General features: G+C 46.9%; 1 protein-coding gene across 2 annotated transcripts in view; it reads right to left on the bottom strand.

Moving 5' to 3' along the window:
• Dock9 (dedicator of cytokinesis 9) overlaps positions 1–22,391 on the bottom strand; it is a 256,367-nt gene extending 233,976 nt beyond the window's left edge. The window contains exon 1 of one of the 2 annotated variants that reach the window (XM_032917515.1): positions 22,000–22,391. In XM_032917515.1, coding sequence (XP_032773406.1) covers positions 22,000–22,125 — 126 coding nt within the window. In that variant the 5' untranslated portion in view covers positions 22,126–22,391. The remainder of the gene's footprint in view (positions 1–21,999) is intronic. The other variant, XM_032917513.1, reaches the window with a different exon arrangement.
• Positions 22,392–24,536: the final 2,145 nt, after the last annotated feature.

The raw sequence follows: 24,536 nt of genomic DNA, 5'->3' as shown, positions 1-24,536 counted from the left end.
ACTGTTCAGGTAGGAAAACCCCAGCTGCACTGGTGGGTTAATGTATTTCATTTGAATCCTGATGTAATTCAGGGGACTTTGCATACACGGAATTTCCGCATCATTGCAGTTGCATAATATTCCCCAAATAAAATAATATTTGTTAGTACTTAAAAGTTCCTCTGACAATAACGTGACACCTTAAATAAGGAGAAAGTGAATGCAGTTTGTTTTGTGAAGGTCGAGAGGGGAAGAGGTTCCCTGTAAATCCAACAACTTCAAAGCTCTTAGAAGCAGTGACTTCCCTCTCCTGGGAGAGGAGCAATTTTGAAAACCCAGATAAGAGTCTTGGACTGGTTTCTGACACACTCAACAATCAGCAGGCACTCCACTTAGGACAGTAAACTAATTGTCAGGCTCTAACTATGCTGGAAGATACTGCCGCCCGTGCAGATTTCCCTTACAATGATAGCACGTAAACGCTGTTATACTGAAAACTGATAAGTCCTAGGCTTCTAAGAGAATCCTACAGCTTCTACCAGACAGTATTTCAATAGGCAAAAAGACGGAAACAGGAAGGGCCGGGAGACTGCATTTGTATAATCTCACTTTCAACACCTAACATGACCAACAAACCAGGAGAACGAATTCCTCAATTTCAAAAGCCTGGTCTTAAGGGGTTCAGACCCTAACACAACGATAGTCCTGGATGCCTTACAGACCATCCTTTCACAGACCATCCCACAGTCTGCCGGGCAGTGGAAGAGGCAGAGAGGTACGGGGAGGCGCTTCAGTGGTTAAGAGCAAGCACCCCTCACTCGGAGGACCCACATTTATATCTGGCACTCGCTTGGGCTTGCACGAATGCCTAAAGCTCCAGCTCCAAGGGGCTTGATGCCCCTGCAGGCACCCACTCAGGCGCCTTCCCAAACTCTTCATCTCTACCCCAGGAGCCAAAAGAATCGGCTGCTGTGCTTAGTTTGGCTCAGGACCCTCACAGTCAGGATAGACCAGCTCTGCGTGCCTCCTGGGACAGGGCACTCACCAACCCCCCAACAGGCAGACGGATGGACGGATGGACAGGTGGACAGATGGATGGACAAGTGGACAGACAGACAGACATGGACAGACAGGTGGACAGACAGACAGACACACACATTCTCTCTTCCTCCCTCCAAGAAGTCCTAGTGAAGCCCCTTAAGGAATGGGGCAGAGCCCAGACAGACAGGTAAGGAAGTACTTGGCCACCTCTTGAAGGACCTGTGGGTGTTCTGTGGCAGCCCGCACTGGCTGCAGCCAGCCTCTGCAGACTTAGTCAGCAGTGCAATGCACACCGCATCCCTCACTCAATGGCCCAGGAGCTAAGGGTACCCCAGGACTACAGCTTGCTTCCGTAGCATATCTTTCCTCCCTGGTTTCGGCCCATAGTCTCTCTGTTACCTGAACACTTGTAAAAGGTCCACATACCCTCTTGTAACCTCTTCTGGCTTCAAGGAACACCCACAGCAGGCCTCAAATGTTAGGTGGATAAACTTTATTCCTAAGTTCGTACCTCAGGGAACTCTTGGAAAACCTCAAAAGCCTGCATTATTAAGAAAACCCGTGGAATGACATGGTGCACCTGCATAGGAACCGGCACATCTCATACTCATAAATAAATGTAAGTGGCTGATCACACAGAACCATTCGTGAGGCTCTGTTCCGTTTCTCGCCCTACGCCCCTATCACACCGTAGCCTTGAGTTAAGTGTTAAGTCTTGATGTCGGGGAGCTGTTCCTCTTCCAGTCTGGTCGGTTCGTTCTTGATCCTATTTTTGCTGTCCTAGGTACCTTGCAATTCCATACAACACCTGTTAAGCCCACACTGGCTCCCGCAGGTATCCGCGTGCACAGGGCAAAGGCAATGTATACTCCCCCAGGGAGAACGGCTATATTAACAACATCAAGGGGTAATTGGGGACGGAGGATGCGGTACAGTTGGTAGAATACTTATCTAGCGGGCGCAGGCCCCACGTTCAGTTCTAGCACAAGCCTATGTTGTTTTCATTCCCAGTGCTGGGGGTGGAAGACAGAGCCTTACGCACGCTACACTACCCTACCTACTTCAGATTTTCATGTTCTCACACGTAAATCACACATTTCTCTTGTTAAATCCATCCCCAGGTGTTTCGTTCTCCACGCCATAAATGTCTGTCTTCTTTCGACTTCATCTCTGGTGTGTGCTGGCTACTCTGTGGAAATACAGTTGAGATCTGTATTCCCATGCCTTGCATGACTGCCCAGCTCCTGCACTTAAAAAAAAAAAAAAAAAAAGTTTTTCAAAACAGGGTTTTCTGTGTAGCCCTGGCTGTCCTAGAACTCACTCTGTAGAGCAGACTGGCCTCCAACTCAGAGTTTCCAACTCTGCCTGCAACTGACTTTAGGAAGGAGCTGGGGTCACAGGCGGTGGGTGGCCTGGCCTTTCTAAGCACTTTTTAATGTCCTGCAGGGTGTTTTACACTGGCTCCTGTCACCTGTCTGGAGCTCACTCCGAACTGGTCACTCCTCCTGGAGCCACAGGCTGGATCTATTGATCCGCTTTCAGGTCCTATTTCACGCCGTATTTTGTCTTGCTTCCAGGCCTTTGTGCTGTTTCCTGTGGCTAGAGTGTAATAACACCTTATCTTTCCAGTCCTGGCCTGTCAGCCTGTCACTGCGGCCTTTCCCAGACCACCACAAGATACTCCCAATGTCTCCTTTTGAAGTTTCTGTCTCTCTTTAAAGGGAACTGATAATCAATCTACTTACATCCTGACCAAAGCTGCGTCTCCTCAGCTGATGGTAAAATAACAACAGTCAGTAAATATTTTGTTAAATGGGTCCAAACCCACACTTCTCATCTGAAATGTTAATCCTACAATCCTTAAAATAAAACCATTAGTCAATTTGTTGGCAAATGTACTTTCGCAGACAAAAAAAGTCCAAGACGTTAACCCCACGCCATACGAGGGTCTGCCTTGTAAAGTAAACTGCCTGGAAGTTCACGCTGCTGACAGGAGCTCTGTAAATATTTACTGAGGTAAAACAGTGGAGCCTACACTTCAGTGCCTACAACACCCAAGTACTTGTCAACATGGCAGGACTCTGGGAGAACAGGAAGGGTATGGACAAGAGGGTTGGGGAGGCTGTAGGCTGACTCTAGCTTTTCTGTGTCCCTGTGTCTGTCCTTTCTGTGTCCCTGTGTCTGTCCTTTCTGTGTCCCTGTGTCTGTCCCTTTTTTTTCTTCATTCCTTCTGCCACAGATAATTCAAACCCTGGAGCCCTGTAAGGACAGGCAATGATCTAAGTCTAAGGCAGACCAGGAGAGAGGCAGGGCAACGTCAAAGGGTCATCAAGCTCCAGCAGGAAGTGTGACATCAGGACCAGGGTCCTGCTCAGGGTCCCAGGTAGGCCTCCCCATCATCCCTGCTCTGGAAGGCCTGCTCTTCCACGGTTCTCACTGTTGAGATGCCAATGTTTCCTGATTCTTCCTTTAACATGCGCTCCTCTTGTGGTGAGGGAAGATACCAAGGAATGGCTCTGACAGCATGTGACAGTCTAATGCAGCAAGAATTCTGGCTTCTTGGAGACTCTGCGATTTGACGTAGGACTTTAACATAAAGTTTACATTTGTTTTACAGTTCATTGCCCCTTCCCAGGCAAACTTAAAATGACCTCATGAGGAGCAAAGAAGGGAGGGGGGAATCTGTCTGGCTTTTCTAATCTGTCAGGTTTATAGCTTGGTGACCGCTTTTTAAATCGCAAAGCATACATTTATAACACTCTCATTAAACACCATAAATAAAGGGAAAACCACGTGGAGCTGGCCTGCTGAGCCTCCCCAGCTCCCCAAAGACGCAGAAAGAATGAGGTGCATTCGTCTGCATCTGCAGGGCGGCCGGCCTGCTGGACAGGATGTCTCTGTCCCTGCCTGCTTTTCTGCCCTTTGTTCGCTGTGGAGCAGGAAAACCCGCCTTCCTGCTTTCTCAATACTAAATGGGTTGGTCCTTCAAGGGAAAACATCCCCTCGGAATACACCCCAGGCTGCACCGAAGGCAGCAGAAACAACAGCTGGTCCTCAATATGCCCTTAGCAGCCAGCTGAGGGCTGCCCCCGGGCCGTAGCTCTTTATCCCTTCACCCGGCAGAAGAGAGGCCCAGACGTGATCCTGCTGGTCTGAGTCCACTGGTCACCCCTCAGGACTCAAACTGGCCACTGCTGGATAAAAGATGGGATTAGGAAAAGGCATTGTGCAGAAAACAGGTCCACAGGGGACTCACTCTCCACACCAGGACTGCAAGGTCCAGGGAGCAAAGAGGAAGCGGCTATCGTGTGTGCACATCAAGCTATCTTCCAGATATCTTCTTGTCTCCAGAGTCAAGGTATGGAAGATCAGGGGCAGAACGATGAAACATGAGCTTGGGTACCTCAAAGGCATAGTTCCCTACTCACAGCTTGTGAGCCAAACAGCATGGCTGGTGATGGCCCAACAGGTCCCACTCAGACTGTGGGAAACCCTTTTCCACATCCAACCACACACTGGAGCTGGGCCTGACCAGCTGATGTCAGTGCCTGGGTATCCACATAGCTCTTCCCCTCTGTAACTCCCAGAGACCGTGTCATGAGGAGTCCCACCACAGAGGTTAAGGAGAATACCCATCGGCCTCCCAACTTCTGCATGCACTCCTGCTGCCCAAACTGACTGCTTCAAATACGATACCCCAGCCGGCTTCCCAAAACCCTGCCCTGCACTGTGCACACCAAGTGTGAGGAAGGGCCACTGTCTCCTCCAGTCCCCTGGGGACCAATACTTTCATAAAATGCAAACGGTGATTAAGGGAAACAAAGACATATGACATATAAACCCAAACTCTTTATCGGTTTCAACAGGTTATTAAGTATCTAAACATTTATTCTCCCTTGCTTTTGTCTGTTTTGTTTTTGAGACAGGGTGTCTCCACACAGTCCTGGCAGGCCTACAACTTACTGTGTAGACCAGGCTGGCCTAGAACTCACAGAGATCTGCCTGCCTTCAGAGTGCTTGGGATTAAAGGTAGGTACCACCACACTCAACGTGTAGATATTCTTAATTTCTATACATATCTCACCACCAGTCAGTTACAAACAACTCCCAGTCCAACATATACAACCCCTACATATACAGTGAGCAGGATGACTGTTAACAGGAAATGGAAAACACCTTCCTCACTCCCTTCTCCTAAGACCCATGAATCTCCTTCCATTAGGGATAAATGTTCACGGTTCTTCTTCCAAACAAAATCTCCCCTCAGCTGCTTTTCTTCCAGACTTCACAAATGTCTTGGTAGAAAGAGAATGTTGAGTAAGGAAGTAATAGGAGGGAAGGACGTAGCTCTGAAAGGAGACAGGACAGGAAGTGCCTGCTCTTCTAGGGAAAGGAAGATATGAACGGCAGCTGCCACGACCGCCACACTAACGAGGAGGCACATAGCAATATGGAAGATGGTGTCTTGAAGAGACGAGACCCACAGTCATAAGAGGCAAGGGGATTCAAGAGGAAGCTGAGAACAGCCACTCATCTATAATTCATCGTCGACATGATGACGTTGCTTGTACTCGAAAACACTGAAGAAGTTCGCATCCAAATAGAGCCGGCCGCTGTGCACGAGGCAGTCACATTTCTTCTCATTTACCTAGAGCGAGTCAACTATGGGACAGTGTAGTTGACTACACAGAAATGGGGACCGAGTCATGGGGTGTGCACCCTTTCTCTGAGTGACTGGACATGAGTCCACTGTTTCTAAGGTTTCCTTTCATTTTTCCTTTAAGAACAGAATGGAAGCCAGACATGGTGGCCCATAGTTTGTAGTGCCATATTGGATTTGGGCCTGGCCACTTTGTAACTGCATGGCCACAGTTAAGTCATGGGATTGTTGGACAGAGGCCTCTCCCATGTATTTACGGCACAGGAAGAAAAGACCAAGTAGTAAACACCCGGTGTCTCCACTGCATGACCTCTGCTGAGCATGACCTCGGCGGATGCACGTGGAACTGACACACCTGGACCACACCTGGGTGGTGGTCAACTTACTTCTGTCTTTTACTTCCCCAGCCTTTATCCTGGAGATTTAGGCTGGTCTTCTCGGATTTCTCCCTAATTAATTCAGATCTCGAAGTTGGTCTTTTGTTACCGAAGTCACGAGCCAGGTAGTCACGAGCCAGGTAGTCACGAGCCAGGGTTTCCCATTGTGCTTCCCAGATATTTCCTGGGGAACTTGGGTATATAAGTGGTGAATAAAGCTACAGGAGTGTCTCTCTCTTCCTCTCCTGGCTTGACACGATAACCTGTGTGTGTGTGTGTGTGTTTCTTTCATCCCGTAGGCTTTCGCCCGATTCTCGGTACCAGGTCGGTGCTGGCGCCGACAAATGGAGGTCCCACCCGAGATCGGAGAAGAAAGGGTACCTCTGGGGCGTCCAAAACCCGGCCGGCATAGGAGAAGGGCGGATTGGGCGTAGATGGAGCAGAAAAGGCCTGGATGATTTGGGCTAGCCTGAGTAAAACTTGTCATAAAAAAGGGACAAGGTAACGGTAAAGTGTTTTTTTGCATATCGTTCTGTTAGAGTTATATTTTAGTCTTTGGACCCTGACTAGAGATAGTTTACACCCCTAGACATGAGAGAGAACGGTTTGGGCAAAACAGTCCTCCGGACTCTCCGCTTTGGAAAAAGAAAAACCTTTCAGAGCTCTCCCCAGGAACAGAGGGAAAGCAGGAGACGTCCTGCCTCTCTGCTGGCTCCTATTGGAGAAATGTTTATTTCTGGTTCTGGGTTCCATAGGTAGGATATGTGGGTCCCTTCGGTGGGACACCATCTAGTTTTTTCCCTCTATGTCTATTGTCTGTCCTTGGTGCACCAAGCTGTCCATGTCTGTCAGTTTATGTCTGTGGTTTTTGTTTCTCGTTGTTTAAATGTTTTGTGTTTCATGTTTAAAAGAAAAGGTTAAAATTTAAAATGCTGGTTGATTCACCCATTGATGTAGTTTTAACTCCTTTCAAAAAAGGTACAAATAAATAAAAGGTTTCAATTGGCTTTTGGAGCCTACATCTGTAGCTAGAAGCCTAAGTCTGCTGGGCAAGCTCCCCAGGGGGCTGGCTAAATGTTTACACGAGCCGATCCTAAAGGCGCCAGCAGCCCCTCAGCTTCTTTGGTACAGGAGCTGATGGCTGTTTCTCTTAGAAAAATCCCTGACTTACAAGGTGCTTCTCTTAAAATCATAGCTAGAAAAGTAAAAAATGGTGCTTGGTCTAAATATTAAAGATAGGTGTAGCCACTTCAATTTTGTTTCTGATTGGTTTTAAATGTATAAATATGCTCTACATGCCTTGGTTATGGACTATTGGCTTTTAAGTTATTGGATATGGTTAAAAAGGTATAATATTGGTAACAGAAAAGTTGACATAAAGCTGGTAATTTATGGAGTCATTCTAGACAACATGCTTGGCATGAGCCAACCTAGGGAAATAGGTCTAAATTGAGATAATATTTTATGGGACTCTTATTGTAGAAAACCAGGCTTCTAAAAAAATTTAGGGCAATGTCTCTTTCTTGAGGTATTGGAGACCGCACCATCGTATGCGTTCATATGTAGGAATTGGCAGTCAAACTTAGTAGCATGAAGGATAGACTCGGTGATTTGGAGACTAGTTTGTTGGAGGTTGAGTTTTGCTTTCCAAAGTCGTAGTTTGCCCTGAAGTTATGTGTATTTTAATGCTAATTCCACTGCCCCAAGGACAGCCGCCTAGTCACTTACTCAGGACTCAGGTGACCTTGTGGTGGTGGTCTGGTGTTACAAGGAGAACTTGAGGGTTTGATTACGGATTGCCAGTGTTACATTGACTAACTCAAATTTATTTATAATTGAGGAAAAATCAAACAGGTAAAGATTGCTACAGGATTTACAAAGGATTGATGAGGTTTTAGAACTTGTGAGAGCATTATTGCCTGTTTGCTTACTCCAACTGCCATTTCAAGATAGATTTAGAGGATTGTTTTTATGCAGTTTGTTTACATCCTGGTGATTGTGAGTTTTTATTTTGTGAGCTTGCTTATAATTTTAGAGAGCCCATGAAGTGATATCATTAAAATTTTTACAAAAGAGTGGCTAACAGCCTTATATTATATAATTTTGTTACTTCTTCAATGTAAAAAGTTAGAACCTTAAATCTTTCAGTGTATATAAAAATTTTTACTACAAACTTTTGCTCTCAAAATGAGCTTTAATATTTGGGGAGTAGCTGTTACACTACTCCAGAAAAGAATATTTGAAGCTAATTTCAAGCTTCTAAGGATATGTTAATTGGCTAAGTACCTCACCTTACCAGAGGACTTAGGTCTTTGTTATGAACATTGGAGATAAAACTTCAGCTGTGTTAATACAGAATTGTAGGCTAGAGTCATGGAAGTATTTTAAAAAGAAACCTGGTGAAACATACCTTGGTCCAAACAGCAATTTAATTGGTTATTACAAAATACTGATATTTGGCCTATTACATATACAAATTTCAGGCAAAATTGATAATTTTACTCCTTGCATGCTTTTGTATTTACTGTAAATTTGTGCATGCAACCCATAGAAAATGAGCTTACTGTATTTATAGGTGGTTCATCTAATGAAAAGGCTACATGTATGATTGGATCACTTGTTTATTCTCTTGAGTTTCCCCTGCTTCAGCACAGATTATTAAATTACGTGCTGTAGCCACTGTTTTTAAAATTAAAAAAAAAAATCAAGCTTTCAATTCATATACTGATAGCCAATGTATGGCTTATGGTTTACAGTTGATTAAAAAGTTTCCTTTTTTATATACTACTAGCCCTCAAATTATACAATTGCTTGGTGCTGTGTTGGAGGCAGGTTTTCTACTTGAAATCAGTGAATGATGATTTCAGTGTGAATGTCTGACAACTCACTGTCCTTTCAGTGCTCTGGCTCAGACAACTAAATAAAACCCAGCTCTTTGAAAATGGTAATGGAGTTGATAACACACCCTCACGAAAAGAGGAAGACTCCATTTGCTTACTTTCAACTCCCAGCCTCACCCTGCCGGCTCAGGGATTTCTAGTACGACTGAATCTGGATGCTTATGTTTAGGTAAATAAAGCTGGTGAGGGGCTGGAGAGATGGCTTAGTGGTTAAGAGCACTAAGTACTGTTCCTTTATAGATCATTTAAAAACTCAAACTGGATTGCCTGGACCCCTAGCAAGGGAGGACAATAATACCAGGCAGATTATAGGCCTTACATAGGAACAACTAGTCAAAAAAAAAAAAAATCTCATTCTTTATATCACCAAAACAATAATGCTGGAGACAATAATTTGGTATACAAGTCAAATTATAAATACAAGTGCTCAGTGTCCTCAATTTAATCCTCGAGGACTTATCTTAAGAAATAATATTTTAATAATTTTAATAAATAAAAGGGGGAGATATCCCTGAATGCTAATAATGCTCCTTTTATTTCAATTTTAAAATTTGGATGCCAAGGTTTATGGCACCATACAACTAGGCATACTTCTGCCTAGGTGAAATAGAAAGATCCATATATTGGCATGATCCTGTCCAGGTATTTTATATGGGGAAGAGGGAATGTTTGTGTTTTTTCTACAGGAGGCTACAGGAGTGTGCCAGCTGCCTGAGTGTCTGGTGAGCCATGCTGATCCTGGGAGCATGAAGATTCAGCTCTCCTGGTTCGGGTCCCTGGAGTCATTCCTGTGCCCTTAGAGGAAGATGGAGGATTCCCCCTCATCTTTTGTCATCACAGAAATTCTGGCGTTGCTGCAGTCATTGTGTCCTGTCCCTCCGCGGCCTGCGCTCCGACCCTCTGTGCACCACTGCCTGCGTGAAGCTGCTGTGGACTGGGGAACTCTGCCCTGGCTCTGCAGATCTCAGAAATGGTTCCATTGCCTGCTGGTTGTTCCAGAGAATGACTGATCCTGAACTGTCCTGGGAAAGACCTTGGCATTTTTGCTGCTATTGTAGCAGCCATTACTGCTGCAGCCATTGTGTCTGCAGTGTCTGAAGTTACCCTCCCCCAATCTATTGTTAGGCAAGCACAGTGGGTGAACTTTCTGGAGTAGTTGCTAACAATTGGGAATTCTAAATTTTATTATAGGAGTGGCTTGACTACGGCCCTTGGTGGTAGCAGCTGAGGAGAACCAGATGAGGTGCCCACTACTTATCGGGAGAGGCTCAACTTCCACAATCTCTTAAATTAATGCCATCTGGCCCCTGCTCCTTCGCCCCTGGGCTCAAGTAAGAGGAATGAGAAGATGACCTGATGTAGCTATTCTCAGTGACGGGCAACTTCCTCTGACCCTTGACTAATCTAGACATGGAGCCTTGAGGGCGACAAGGTGGTCCTATGACAGAGAGGCTGGGGTTCGAGAGGTCGATCCTAAGACAGAGGTGGCTACACCCCGTTTAAACGTGCGGGCCGGTCAAATGCTCCTCTGCCCAGTTTCTCCCCCAATAAACACACACGTATAGCCCAGAACGGTGTGTTACAGCATAAGTTCATTCATAGCCATTGGGGTGCAGTCCTAACTGCAAGAGTGGCTCGCCATGGCCGAGCTGGGCACTCTGTGAGGCATGTCTGATCTCTCTCAGACCACTACTTCCACCTAATGGTTTTTAATAAAAGAATAACGGGGGAGATGTAGTGCCATATTGGATTTGGGCCTGGCCACTTTGTAACTGCATGGCCACAGTTAAGTCATGGGACAATAGTTGTAATTCCAGGACTGAAGGCTGAGGAGTTCCTGGCCAGCCTGAGCTACATAGTGAGTTCCGGGTTAACCTGAGGGAAAGGGGAAGGAAGGGAGGGAAAGCGAAAGGGAAGGAAGAGAGGAGAAGGAGAGAGAGAGAAACTGAGATTCCCCAAGCTCCATCAACTTCGGAACATTGGTATGAATTCAGAATGTCAGCCTTGAAGATCTATCTATGGGTGGAAAAGCAGCCGGGTGTGGGGGGTGCCTGTGGCTGAGGCGCCACTGACGGTGACTGGGTACTTGGTGGATTAGCTAAAATGGTTTATTAAAACATTAATAAATGGGGGCCCCTAATGGCTCACTGCTAATTCTTTTTTTTGGTGATGGTTTATAGTGGGAGATAAGAGTCTCATCTGTCTGCCACAGTTTATCTGGTAGCATCTGGAAGTGAGGAAACAGATAATTCTACTCTCTCCCCGGGCCTGTGAAACAGAGGTAGGTGTTCTCGGATTTCTACCTCACAGCCCTCCTGGTTCTGGTCATGCATGGCTGGAATCTAAGGCTATATTTAATACCTCCTACTTAATACCTTTCACCTAGCCAGAGAGCACCAAACTTACCACAGCCTGGTGGCACATAGGGCTCTTAAGTAGTTACCTGCACATGCACACACATGCATACATGCATACATGCATACACACCACCTATTCAGATTATTCCAGCAAGTTCACAAGGATTCATAAAATTATGTATTTTACTCTTCCACTTCCCAGAAAGGTGAGTTCAGTCTCCTACGATCTGCCCAGGTTGGTCACGACCTCCATCCGTTCGTCCAGAGTGTTAAGACTGCCAAGAAGACATGTGAAAGGAGCCACCAACACAAACAGTGCTCTCCGCTCCTCTCCCCGTCTACATTCACGCTCTCTGAAGGCCAGGCCAGTGTCTGAACCCTGAGTTTTCCTGTCAGTGTTTGGTAAGTGAGCTAGTGGCTACCAGGGAACTGCAATGTTTGCCAGCACCAGGCTTTAAAAAAAAAAAAAAAAAAAAAAATACTAGAGTGGCCAGGTGTGGTGGCGAACACCTTTAGTCCCAGACACAGAGAGAGGCAGACAGACAGATACAGACACACAGAGAGATACACACACGGGGAGACGCATACATACACAGAGAGACAGACAGATACAGAGACAGACAGAGACAGAGACAGAGAGAAATATGTTACCTAAAATCCTAATCACTCTCTTCTTTGGTTTTTTTCACAGAATCAACTCTAAGGAATTCTGGGAATTCTAAGGGATTCTGCCATACACAATCTTCAGATTCATAAGAAATAAAATCATGTGGGAGAAATTTCCTAGAAAAAAGTCAACATTCATTTATCCCATTAATGGAGACCTCTTTGAACAAGAAAGAGGGAAACACACACAGTAAAAGCCTAAGAGAAAATGAGCCCGAGAGACTGGCCCAGGAGTCGATAAAGCAGACTCTGGTTTTGCCTCTAACACAACTAGCTATGACCATAGACTGCCTCTTACCCGAGATAGACCCCGCCTGCCTCTAAAATTAGGAAGCTAGACCAGATGACCTCTCTAAGTGACCTCCCTTCTACAAAAAGTAAGCTCCTATCTCCATACTACACATTTCTCTCAGAGACTTCAAGGTACTTTCCAGAAGATTCACGTTCAGCAGTGAAGAACTCACAAAAGTCTGATCTAGAATTGGCATCTTGGCCAGGCCGGCGGGTCATATCTATAATTTTAGAACCGAGAAGCCTGAGGCTGGGGACTACCTCCACGTTGAGACTCATCTCAGCTATACAGTGAGTTCAAAGCCAGCTGAGCGATGGTTAGATCATCTCAGAAAAAAAGAAGGAAAAAACACATATAAAAAATACAGATACAGACCATCTAACCATTCTGCTAGAAGAAAAAAAAACCCATAAAATTTAGCTGTTACCTTGCTCTTCAATTTCCCCACTTAAAATAAAAAAAAATAATTTTAAAAGAACAGATAATTAATCCATATATTCCAGAGGTTCAGACAAGAGGAGTTTGGGTTTTGATTTGACTATCAAACACAAAACTTCATGGTTTCACGAGAGCCTCTTTTATAAGTAGTGAATGCTAGGTTCTTAGTTGGTTGTCAGGATGTATGTGTGCGTGTGCGTGTGTGTGCACATGTGTGCACACGTGTGCACACGTGTGCATGTGTTGTCAAGGTGTACAGGTGCTTGTGGAAGACAAAAGACAACTTCAATGTCACTCCTTAGGATCCATCTGCCTTCTGTTCTGAGGAGCGCCTCTCACTGGGACATGAAACTCACCAGTTAGTACTCTGTCTGGCCCATGAGCCACAGAGATCCTGTCTCCACCTCCTCAGGGAAGGGACCGCGAGCAGACACAAACGCACACCACCAACAGGTCCTCAAGTTTGCATGGCAAACACTTTACCAGATGAGCAGTTTCCCCAGGCAGGGCTGACAATACTTCGATACCAAAATACACCTGTGACCTCACCTCAGGAACGCATTACCATGCACGCCAGTATAGGCACCAAGATACACACCCTTGATGGATTATTAACTCACGAAAGCAGAACAATGAGAATCTTCAAACACGCAAAGAACCACAGTCCTGCCTTTTCCTGGGTTTCCTTTCTCGCAGCCGACAGCCCACACGGCTACATGTCCTCCCGCTTCACCCTTGCTCAGTACTGTAAATGTGCACCAGGAACTACTCTCCACAAGGAGTGTGCTTAAGGGCTATATGGTTTTCCTCTATCTTGTCCTCGGGACCAACGGCAGCAAGCACTGAGTGGGCACTTACGTGTGCCAAGCCCCACTCGAGTGCTTATGTGCTAAGTGCTTGATCTGCAGCTGCTCGACCCTTCACAAAGATCTCTTGGATAAGTGCTATTAGGGTGGCCATTCCCTGGATGAAGAAACAAGAAAGGAAATGGAAGAGGTAGTTGGAGCCTCCTGAGCCCAAGTCCTACCATCCAGCCACTGCCATCCAGGACAAGAACACTGCCCTGGAAACAGGAAACGGTGCTGTACCACCTACACTCTCGTGTTGTGGAGTGCGGGGGACATGCACCTGACATTTAATTTAGTCCTGCGGCAAAGACAACTGCACTGCATCTGTGAGCTCCTCAAGGGCTGTCATGGACAAGACGCTGCCTATTCTTTTTTTGAGTAAGTCGTTTTGTACACAGACTGCCATAACCTGTTTTTAACACGGTAAACATCCTTCCTTAGAACATTTCTATATCCACAAGACTGAACATGCATCCTCTGGCAAGACAAAATTTCTAGGGGTTTGAAAGATGGCTCAGTGGCTAAGGGTGCTTACTTGCAGAGGCCCAAATCCAATTCCCAACACAGACGTAGTGACTCACAACCTACTGTATCTTTAGTTCCAGGAGATCTGATGCATTCTTCTGACCTGCATAGGCATCAGGTATTCACATGGGACACTTACATGCATGCATACTTACATACATGCACACTTACATGCATGTACCCTTACATACATGCACACTTACATACATGTACACTTACATACATGCACTTACTCACATGCATGTATACTTACACACATGCACACTTACATGCATGTATACTTACATGTATGCTTACATACATGCACACTTACATACATGCACACTTACATACATGCACACTTACATATGTGTACACTTACATATATACAGACAAACATACAAATAAAATAAGACAAACTTTTGTTTTATTTTTTTAAAATATAGTATATCAAACTAAGCACAGAGTGTTAGGATATACCCCGGGGGACTCAAAGGAGACCCCAAGAAGCCCATGCCTTCACCCTGACCTCCACTCTCAGATTAGCAGTCAGTAAATGAGGAAGCAGCCTTGGCCCATCTGTTATCCAGATTGTGTTTATTCCTGTCAACAAAAAAGGGAGGGAAAAGCCTGCACTGTGACAATTCGAATCTGATCAGATCAGGCGCGCCCTTAATGTGGGATGATTCAAGCTACAAACAGGGACAAAAACAAAAAAACAAAATCCAGGAAAGGTGAAAAGCATATAACGTAAACCAAATCAGAAAAGAGAAGCAGCTGCCATCTTTGTTCAAAGAGAGAGCAGCACTGCCGATGGTTAATCGGACCCTGACCTTCGGCAATCCTCGTGCCTCAGCGTTCTCACAGCTTGGATCACAGGCATGTCCCGTCATGCCTGGCTGTGATTTTAACTGGTGGTGTTTGAGCTTTGTTCTGTTTTCAGACAAATGAGTCCCTAAGCACCTGGTCCAGCAGTCACATTTGGGTGCTCGAAGATCCTAGCCGGTAAGAGGTCAAAACCTGCATTCCCTAAACTACAGCAGACAGCATCGCTCTTATGGTATATATCAGGCACTGTGGCCACAAGAAACCAGCATGAACTGGAGACACAGGCCTGACACAGCTAAGGCACAATGAGGCCAACAGAAAGGGCACAAGGAGGAAACGCAGAGGACTCGGGGACCAAGGGGGAAATGAGACCTGGGAGGTGTGTTCATCTTTAGTGAATTTGTTGTTTCACTGAGGGACATGGTAGCTCACACCCATAATCCCAATGCTCAGAAGGCTGAGACAGGAGCATGGCCTTTGAGCTTGAGGCCAGCCTAGACTACAGTGGATACCAGGCCAAGCCTAGCCTAGAGAAGATCTTGTCTCAAAAAAAATTTACACACACACCACACACACACATACACATACACACACACCACACACACACATACACATACATACACACCACACACACCCATACATAATCATGTGTACATGCACACAGACACATACACATACCCACACAGACACACACATACTCATACATACTCACATACAGACACACACACACACACATACACGCATACACACATACATACATACACACACACACACAGTTTGCCATGTATGCAAGCCTGTACACAGGTACTAGGGAAACACAGTAATCCAACAGCCAGTGGGACAAACAGGTTATTAAATTCAGACACAAGTAAGCATAAAGTCATGCTGACCAATCATTTCCAAAACATTAAAATAATCACATAAATTCTAGGACTCGGGAGAGGACATGGGGGGATAAAAAAATAAAACATGAACTTGCCAAAACCCCGTATCTAAAAGACTTGGACTGCTACCACAGTGCAGTCTAGTTCATGTTGAAGGCTGCAACAGGCACCATACATGTAGATTTGCGCTAAAGAAAATGATACTGCCACAGAACATCCCCCCTTCCATCTCATTCTTATGGAACTACATCTCCTAACGCACTGAATGGGGTATGCCCAAAACCGCATGCTTTATTTTTTAATCTGAGTTTCTTTGGCACGAACACACAGTATAGCTAAAAGGTTTTCCGTCCTATTCCCCCCAGTGTTCTTTATTACGCTGCATAGACTTCATAAAATCACATCTTGGTTCTCATAATGTAAATATTCCAACGTGGATTTTACTTCCTTTTATAGTGACTTTTAGCTCCAACCTGCCACAATTACTAAATCTTAACCATGTATCAGAGAGTATTCTGGGAACTTTGACAGAAGTAACTCATTTAATCCAGATTCTATTCTGTGAACCACTACCATGTGCACACTACTATGTGCATACTACAATGTGCACACGCAACACTATGTGCACACTGCTATGTGCACACACACTATGTGCACACTACTATGTGCACACCCACTTTTCACACATGAAATGCTGGCCCTCAGAAGGTCAGTACTCTTCTTCATGTTGAGTATGGGTCAGTAACAAAACAAGGGTGTTACAGAACAGCATTGAGAGGCCGGTCCAAAGCCTCAAACCCAAATCCACCATCACCCTCCATGCTACTATGTAAAAACATTCTCAAGTCGTTCTTCAAACACAAAGCTATGGCGGTTTTACAAATGGCCCTTATTTTATTGAGACCACTGTATGAACTTTACCCAGCATGCACCTGGTCAGCATTTCACAGTTTCGGCCCTAGATGAGCAACACTGCCCCCCAGGCACATTCAGGCCAGAAGTGTCTGTGAAATTTACATACTGGGCGCTGAGATGGGAGCATGGGACAATGTTCTTCGGTGATGTATCAAGTTCAGAGAGCCTACGCCAGCCTTCATGCTATGCAATTCTCATAAGTACCGTGTGAGCAGGGACCTGAGGCTGTGTGATGCATTGGGAACCAAGAGTGTGCTTCACACCGTCCTCCATCCTCACAAGTTCATCTTCCTTCTTACCAAATCTGTCAGGCAGAAACGGCATCTCGCTCTGCCTAATGCTTTTTTATTAGCAAGAACAAATGTCTTGTTTTGTTTTGCTATAAATTGGCTGACTATAGTCTCTTTGAGAAATTGCCTATTAATTAATGACTTTTCATGTTTTTCTTTTAAAACCCTGCTTAAGATTCAAAAGATTGTTTTAATTAAAGTATAATTACATCGTTTTCCTTTCCTCCCTCCAAACTCCTCCATGCTCACCCCTACTCGCTTCTCAAATTCAAGACTTCTTTGTATCATCACACACACACACACACACACACACACACACACACACACACACATGCACGCACGCATGCACGCACCTCTATATATAGTAAACTGCTCGGTTCACTGGGTGTCTCTTGTATGTATATAATTTCAGGACTGTCCAAATGGTATTGTCCAACTGGACAATTGTCCAACCAATCAGGGCCCCATTCCTGGGGAAGCCTCTCTCTCAGCCTTTATGTGGTTCTGTTCTGTTTTTAACTTAACACTACAGCCGAGATTGACCTACAGATATGACAGAGGACAGCACTGTTGAGTTTACTGACTGCTAACTGCATGGCCCTTATGATGCAGAAAAGACGTTTCACAGTAAAATGGGGGAGGCAGCAAGCAGAGTAGGTAAGAGCTAAAGGTAAAAACTTTCAGTGCCTGGGTTCAAGACCCAGCCCTTCCACTTACTGGGATGACCTAAGAGGACTTGACCGTCCCACTAAGGAAGTTCTCACACACGTCTGGGAACATCATATGTGCTACATAAATGCTGTTTCCAGATTTACGTTATCAAGACAGCCAGTCTGTTCTGCACTAAGATAATAGGGCTCACATTTGTAAAGAACTCTGCATGCCTTGTTTGGGGAGCTTTTGGTTGGTTTTTATGGGTCTTACTGCATGACCCAGGCTACCTGGAACTTACAGATCTGCCAGCCTCAGCCTCACCAGTGCTGGAATTAAAGGTGTGCACAACTGTGCCCAACCTGCATAACCTGCATGCGGTTTCTTAAAACCTTTAGGTGTGTGATTTTTGCAACAGGCTCCGGAACCCCGGGCTAGCCTCAAACTCTTGGTGCTTCTCCTGCCTCAGTGTTCTGAACGCTGAGGTAACAGGCGAGGCAACCTTGACTCTTTTTAGAAAGTGTTCCTTTGCATAGTCATCCGGTTTACCGTAGGTGACTGCAGTGTCTGCCTCTGGAGAACGCACACCCTAACAAGACAAAGAACTGCTGCTGCGGCCTCTTCCGGCAGTCAGCAGTCCCCATGCTCAGAGTACACGTCTTGGATGTGGGTAATAGTTCCACAAATTCTCTCCTCCCCGTTCAACCAGATTCGGGACATTACTCATGCCCACACTGCCCTTCAAGTTCTAGAGCGCTAGGAACCTGCTGTTGATTATCTAGCTGGAGATGGGCCTCCACCCTGCTTCCTGTATTTTGGGACATTTCTGTTTGTTAGGACTCCACCAGAGGGTGGAGAGAGACAGCAAGGGGGAGCCCAGGACAGTCTAGTTGTCAGTGTGCTAACATATCTGATTTAAAGTTATAGCCAAAAGGAGGTTTACCTTATCTGAGGATTTCAAAAAACACCCCTAGCTCAGGGCTCAGGTTACCTCAGATAACACAGGGAAGCCTCCTCCACAGAGCTCAGGATATTATCTCCCCACTCCTCTGGCCTGCTTCCTTCTCTAGTAACACAAAGGAAAAGCCAGGGATAGCCTGACCTGGGTCACTTCACATCTCCTTGTGATATGTCAAGGGGTGTGGAGTGGTATCCTTGGCAAGGGCTTGACATCCAAGGAGAGTTTGAAGCAGAACATATGGAGATAAGGTCAGTAAGAACACAGGGGCAGGCAGTCAGATGACTTGTGTGTCGATACTCAAGTGTGGGACCAGCTGCAAACCCAGCCAAGGCTCCACGAGCTCACACAGATCTCGTGAAGAAAGGCATTCTTTCCGCAGTGTATTTCCTCAGACCTGGGAAACGTTACGATGCTGTCTTTTACACAGCTGACAGCCCCGGGTTAAAATGTCTTCAGGAATTCCAAAGGCAGTCATAATCCCTGAGCAGGAGCTTGGTTCTGGGATTCCTCCGAGGCCCTCTGGACTATTCTAAATCATGAAAAGCAAACTCTGCATTTGTGAAGATTCTCGGTCATAACCAAAAATCACGGAGTACTTTTCCTCCAGCATGAGATACTGCCAGTAGTATTTCTACTGCTCATGGAGTCGTTCAGAATCAAAGCCTGCTGAGCTCAGGTAAAAGTCTCTAAAAAAAAAAAGAAAATCTAGTCTAACCCCTCACCTACCAGAGCAAGAGCCCCCAAGGGCCAGAGAAATAAGCGACAAGCTAACGGAGTGAAAGGAGTTTGAGTACATGCTTACACTGAGAGCTCTAACTGTACTGTTCATTTACTCTTCCCAGCAGCTCTAAATATGCCCATTCTGCAGATGAAGAAACTGAGGCCTGTGAAGGTTAAATTACACCCTCAGGAGGTCTTTCTCTGATGTAAATATTCTAAAGCTCATGAATAAGTGAAACGTAAAGCAAACAACCAAATGGGCTTTTCTAATCAAAGAAATTTGAATAACACATTATATTATTAGGGTCGTTAAAAAAAAATTACAGCCGTGTGAGAAAACTATCCCTAGTTTCTAAAAACAAAAACTAGGTCTGTATCGGTAAAATGTGTCAAAAGGTCTGAGACTCACAAACACCAGTAAGGAAGGGAGACAGAGAGAAAGGAAGAGAGAGGGAAGGAAGAGAGGGAGCAAGGAAAGGGAAAGAGAGGAAGAGAGAGAGGGAGGGCATTTAGTTCGGATGATGAAACAAAGTCCCGCCGAGGCAGAATCAATTCCGTACACTTATCCTTAAGCTCCTCAAATTAAGACAACGTGATTTAAAAGGGCCCACAGGTCTGAGCCCATGAAAAAGAGGGGGATCTATTCAACAATGAAATCCGTATAAGCACATGGTAAATCCTGACATCTTGGGCCGTCTTCGGGGCTGCTTGGAATCATCTGGTGAAAACAGAGCATTTAGGGCGCTGTGGATATCAGGCTAGGGCGCTGTGGATATCAGGCTGGCACACTCGGTCAGGTGATCCAAGTAGAGAAGACCAAGACTTTCACCTAAGCATGCACCGAGGGACCAAGGCATGGTTGCCTCCCGAGAGAATCAAGATTACCTTCTCAGATGCTCACAGGACAGAGATGGGCCAGAATTTATGTGACAGGTGCACCTGCTGTTACTTCCTGGCAGACACAGGAGCGGCAAGAGGAAGAGGGTGGAAGGTGAGATTCATGGGTAATTTTTAGTGTCTTGAAACCTCTCCCAGACTCCTCCCCTGGGCTGCATTCCCCCATCCGGGCCAGGAGCCTTCCCTGCACCTAAGCTGTCATCAGCTTCTTCGTATTTTGTAATAATTCATCATAGATTATATCAGACAAATGGCCACAGACAGACTGACAGACAAGATTAAGAGTTGGGACACCAGCAAAATGTCTGGCTATATTTAAGAGTATCCAAGGAAAATGCATACTACTAAAGTGCCATTAGACCAAAACAGCAGAAGCATGTTACACGTGGGACAGATAGTAATCTGTCAACGGGCCACCCTCAAACAGGAATCAGATATTCAAGGGCTGCAGCTCATGGATTAGTGGGGCACAGTGGAAATCACAGCAGGATAAAATGTTTCATTATTTCCACTTTTTCCTAACATCCCTGATGATCACTGCACCCCAATTAAGAAGGAGTCCCAGCTGAGAGGAGAGAGGGGCCACAGAGGTCGAGACCACTCTCTCCTGCAGCTTCAGAAAGCAATGATGCTTCAGCAACAGAAATTAGCAGAGTTATCCCAGACATGGCCAGCCAGATTCTGGTCCATTCTTCAACTGACCAAGTTCTGTAAAAATGAAAACTGAAAACCCTGTTTACCACAGATCAAACTCAGGTCTGAGAGAGGTAGGGCGGGTTGGCAGGGCTGACAAATGACAGAAAACTCAAACTGAGCAGACTAGATATGGAGATCAACACAGATCTCCACCAGCATCGTTCATGCAATCCTGTCTGCCCAGGAAAGACATCGATCTGCCACTAAAGCCAAGCATCTGCCCTGTGTTCATAAACAAATCTCCTTGGCAATCCCACACACACAGCACCACAGAGGCCACAGACAGTACTCTCAAGACTCATCTCCTCACATGTTCCAACGAACACACCCACAAACAAGTCCCCTTCGAGAAAACAAACTCAAAGAGCCACTAAGCCTTTCCAGCTGCCCTGAGGAGCTCCCTCCAGCACAGACTGCTCCTCTCGCGGCACCAGCCCAGCATCTGACCGTGCCCTCTTTTCCAAAGACAGCAGGGCAGTCCCTGGATGTGGAAAAGTTGATTTTTAAAACTTCACCTTCCTCACACCCAGAGGCCTGTTCCCAGGGGTCACGGATACGACTGGGTTCATCTTGGTTTGCCTTGCTCTGCTTGCCTCAAGTCCCCAGACTCCAGAGTAATATGTACCAAGGATGAAATGAGCAAGCTCACCCCTTGCCACTCATAAGAAGCCTCCCGACACCAGCTCACCACACTGAGCAGAGATCTGTCCACCCAAAACATCCGCGGGGCCATCTCCACGCTGGACCGCTGGCTAGGTGGGAAAGACCCCATCTCCTCTACACGCTCTGGGCCCAGGCACTTGCCAAGCCCGCCCCCCCCCACCCAGCCCCCAGAACACCGAGGATGCGTTGAGGACCGAGAAACTTCCCAGTTAGCAGAGGACAGGTAACGTGGGGGGAGGGGGGCAGGGAAGTGGACAGAGGGCGGAAATTTCCCAGGAGGAGAGGAACAGCCCTAGGAGGGCAAGCTCTGGACTCTGGAAGTTGCAGCTCCCTGAGAGCTCTCCCCGCTGAACGCCAGCTCCCTTTCCCTGTCGGCTCCGGATTTACCAGAGCGCTGGCCAGGCCCGCCCGCCACCTGCGCGCCTCGCTCACCAGAAGCACCGAGCCGCGCACCACCTCCGACACACTCTGCCGCAGCTCCGCCGCCGTGCCGGGCTTGCTCAACGCCCGGGTGAACTTCCGAGTCTCCGTCGACACAGGGAGTTGCTGCTGCGCCATCCTCCGGCCGCCGCTGCGGGCTTCGGACCGCGCGGTCCGGCCCGGTCGCGCCGCCGCCAGGTGCGCCCCGGGCACGGGAACCCCGGGTCCCTGCCGGGTCGTCAGGCACTGCAGCCCGGGCCACGCCCTCTGTGCCGCGTCACGCCCCGAGGTGTCTTCCCCGGATCCGTATGCCTGCGGCGGCGCCTGGCCTCGCTCGGGACGATCCTCCGCGTAGCACCCGCCGCGGCTCCCCCATGCCCCCGACCTCCGTGCTCGGCCGCCTCCTAGGGGCGGGGCGTCCGGCGGGGCGGGGCCGGCGGGCGGGGCAGGGCGCCCTGTGGGGCGGGGCAGGCGGTGGGGGTGGAGCCTTGGTAGGGGTGGAGCCGGCGGGCTGGAAAGGAGTGGAATCCGGCGATACCTCCGCCCCAGAGGGCACAGACCCTACATCCCGAGCCTCTTCCTGCGGGTCCCTGAAGAGACTGTGAAGGCCCCACGGAGCCTTGAGGGTGCGGACTCGCTGGCACCCTAAAGCCCTGGACGGGGAACCTGGCAAAGTACTGTTTATTTATGTGACACCGAGAAGACATAAGCCCTCGAGACCGGTCGGGCGGATCTGGGTCCACTTTACTGTCCCCAGACATGTGACTCTCGGTGGAACTGGACAGCGTCGATCCGAATGAGCCTAGGGCCCAACGCAGACACTGGGCTGTGTGCTGCGTCACCTAGGACGCCAGCGTGACTCCAGGACCTCGATTATCTCGGCAGCAGCCTAAGGACAGCCGACTGATGTGACTCAGCGGCACTACCAGCCGTCTGCACCGCGGGTGCCGAACCCGGGACCTCCGGGATCGCCGCTGCTGACGGCGTGCCTCCGAAAAGACCGTGCCCTGCAGCCTCTCCTGCCTTCCCCTAAATCTCCCTTCTCCCTCCTAAGCACTAGTGCACAGCCCTAGCCCGGCACGGGCTGGGGAGCTTTGCTCTCCGCCTACGCGCATGCTCTGTGGCTTCCATCGGGAAGGGTTCTGCCCAGTCTGACTTCAGGAAGGCTCCACTGATTGGTCCAGCTACTCAAACCACACCCATCACTCCTGATGGACAGCTTCTTACCTGCCTGGTCAGCTTCCGAGGCTTGGTGGCCTTGAAAACCAGAGGCAGGCTGGGGAGTTTCTCAGGATGCCTCCTGATCAAGTATCTGGAGACTTTTTGGAAAAACTTGGAACTGCGTCCCACCTCTCCAAAAATCCAAATCCCTGGCCTAAAGCTAATCTTAGAGCTGAAGGGAGAAAATACCTAGTTTAGAGAGCAAAACACCACCATTCTGGGCTTAATGAGCAGGCCCAGATTTAGAGCTCGGGTATGCAGCTGGCACTCAATAAATGCTTGCTGAACTGAATTTTTTTTTTTACCCTATTGAGTCCACAAAGTGTAACACTGAACAGCATGACAGGTTAAAAGATTTTTAAATTCCTTATTTTTAGTTTTAGTTTTAGTTACTTTGTGTGTCTGTGTACTGGTATGTCCATGGAGACTAGAGCCTTTGAACTTTTTTTAATTACATACCCGATTTGTTTCTCCTCTGTGTAAACCTGGAACGTCCTAGACTTTTCTCGAAGTATGTGATAATAAAACAGAGGTAGGCCAACCACACCCTGCTTTGGGTGGAAAAACTAACACGTTTTGTCTGACTGTCCAGGGCTTGTGTTTTTATGCCTCTGAGCTACCCTAGGGACCTCTGCCCTGTTAAATGAACTGAGAGACAAGTCTGAATCATAAAGCTCTCTGAACTCAATCTCTAAAAATGCTACATATATGGAAGACGCCTGATCTTTTCCAAAACCAAAAGAAATTTTCCTTTGTGTGGGTGATGATTCTAGGTAAGTACTGAAAAGATAATCAGGTTTGAGATTTTGCATACAAATTACTACTGCAGACAAACATTTTCAATTCAAGCATTCACTCATCTTTCAACGACCTTACTGGATGACGTCTTATTTGATTGAAGATATGCACGTGTTCTAATGACATGTTAGTTTTGTTTTTCCAAGTGTCTCTTCTAGTTAAGGCTGGTCTTGATTCATGATGCACCTGCCTCTGGCTCCCAGTGCAGGGATTACAAGCAAACATTCACTACACACCTGAAAATATAACCCTCTTTAAATATCAGACACATCCTGAAAGAGAATGTCTATTTTCAGAAGAAAAAAAATAAGTAACCTGTTTGGAGTAGGTACCCCTGGGACCCGGAGACATGACTCAGAGTTAAGAAGACTGGCTGCTCTTCCAAAGGACTGGGGTTTTAATTTACAGCACCCCTTGGAGCAACTGCTGCAACTCCGCCAATTGCTGGGACAGTCACAACTGCCTGTAACTCCAGCTCCAGTGGAATCCAACACCCTCTTTAGCCTCCAAAGACACACACTCATACATAC

Source organism: Rattus rattus, chromosome 12 (assembly GCF_011064425.1).
Source record: "Rattus rattus isolate New Zealand chromosome 12, Rrattus_CSIRO_v1, whole genome shotgun sequence".
Classification (NCBI taxonomy): Eukaryota; Metazoa; Chordata; class Mammalia; order Rodentia; family Muridae; genus Rattus; species Rattus rattus.
This window is presented reverse-complemented; position numbering and strand designations above follow the sequence as displayed.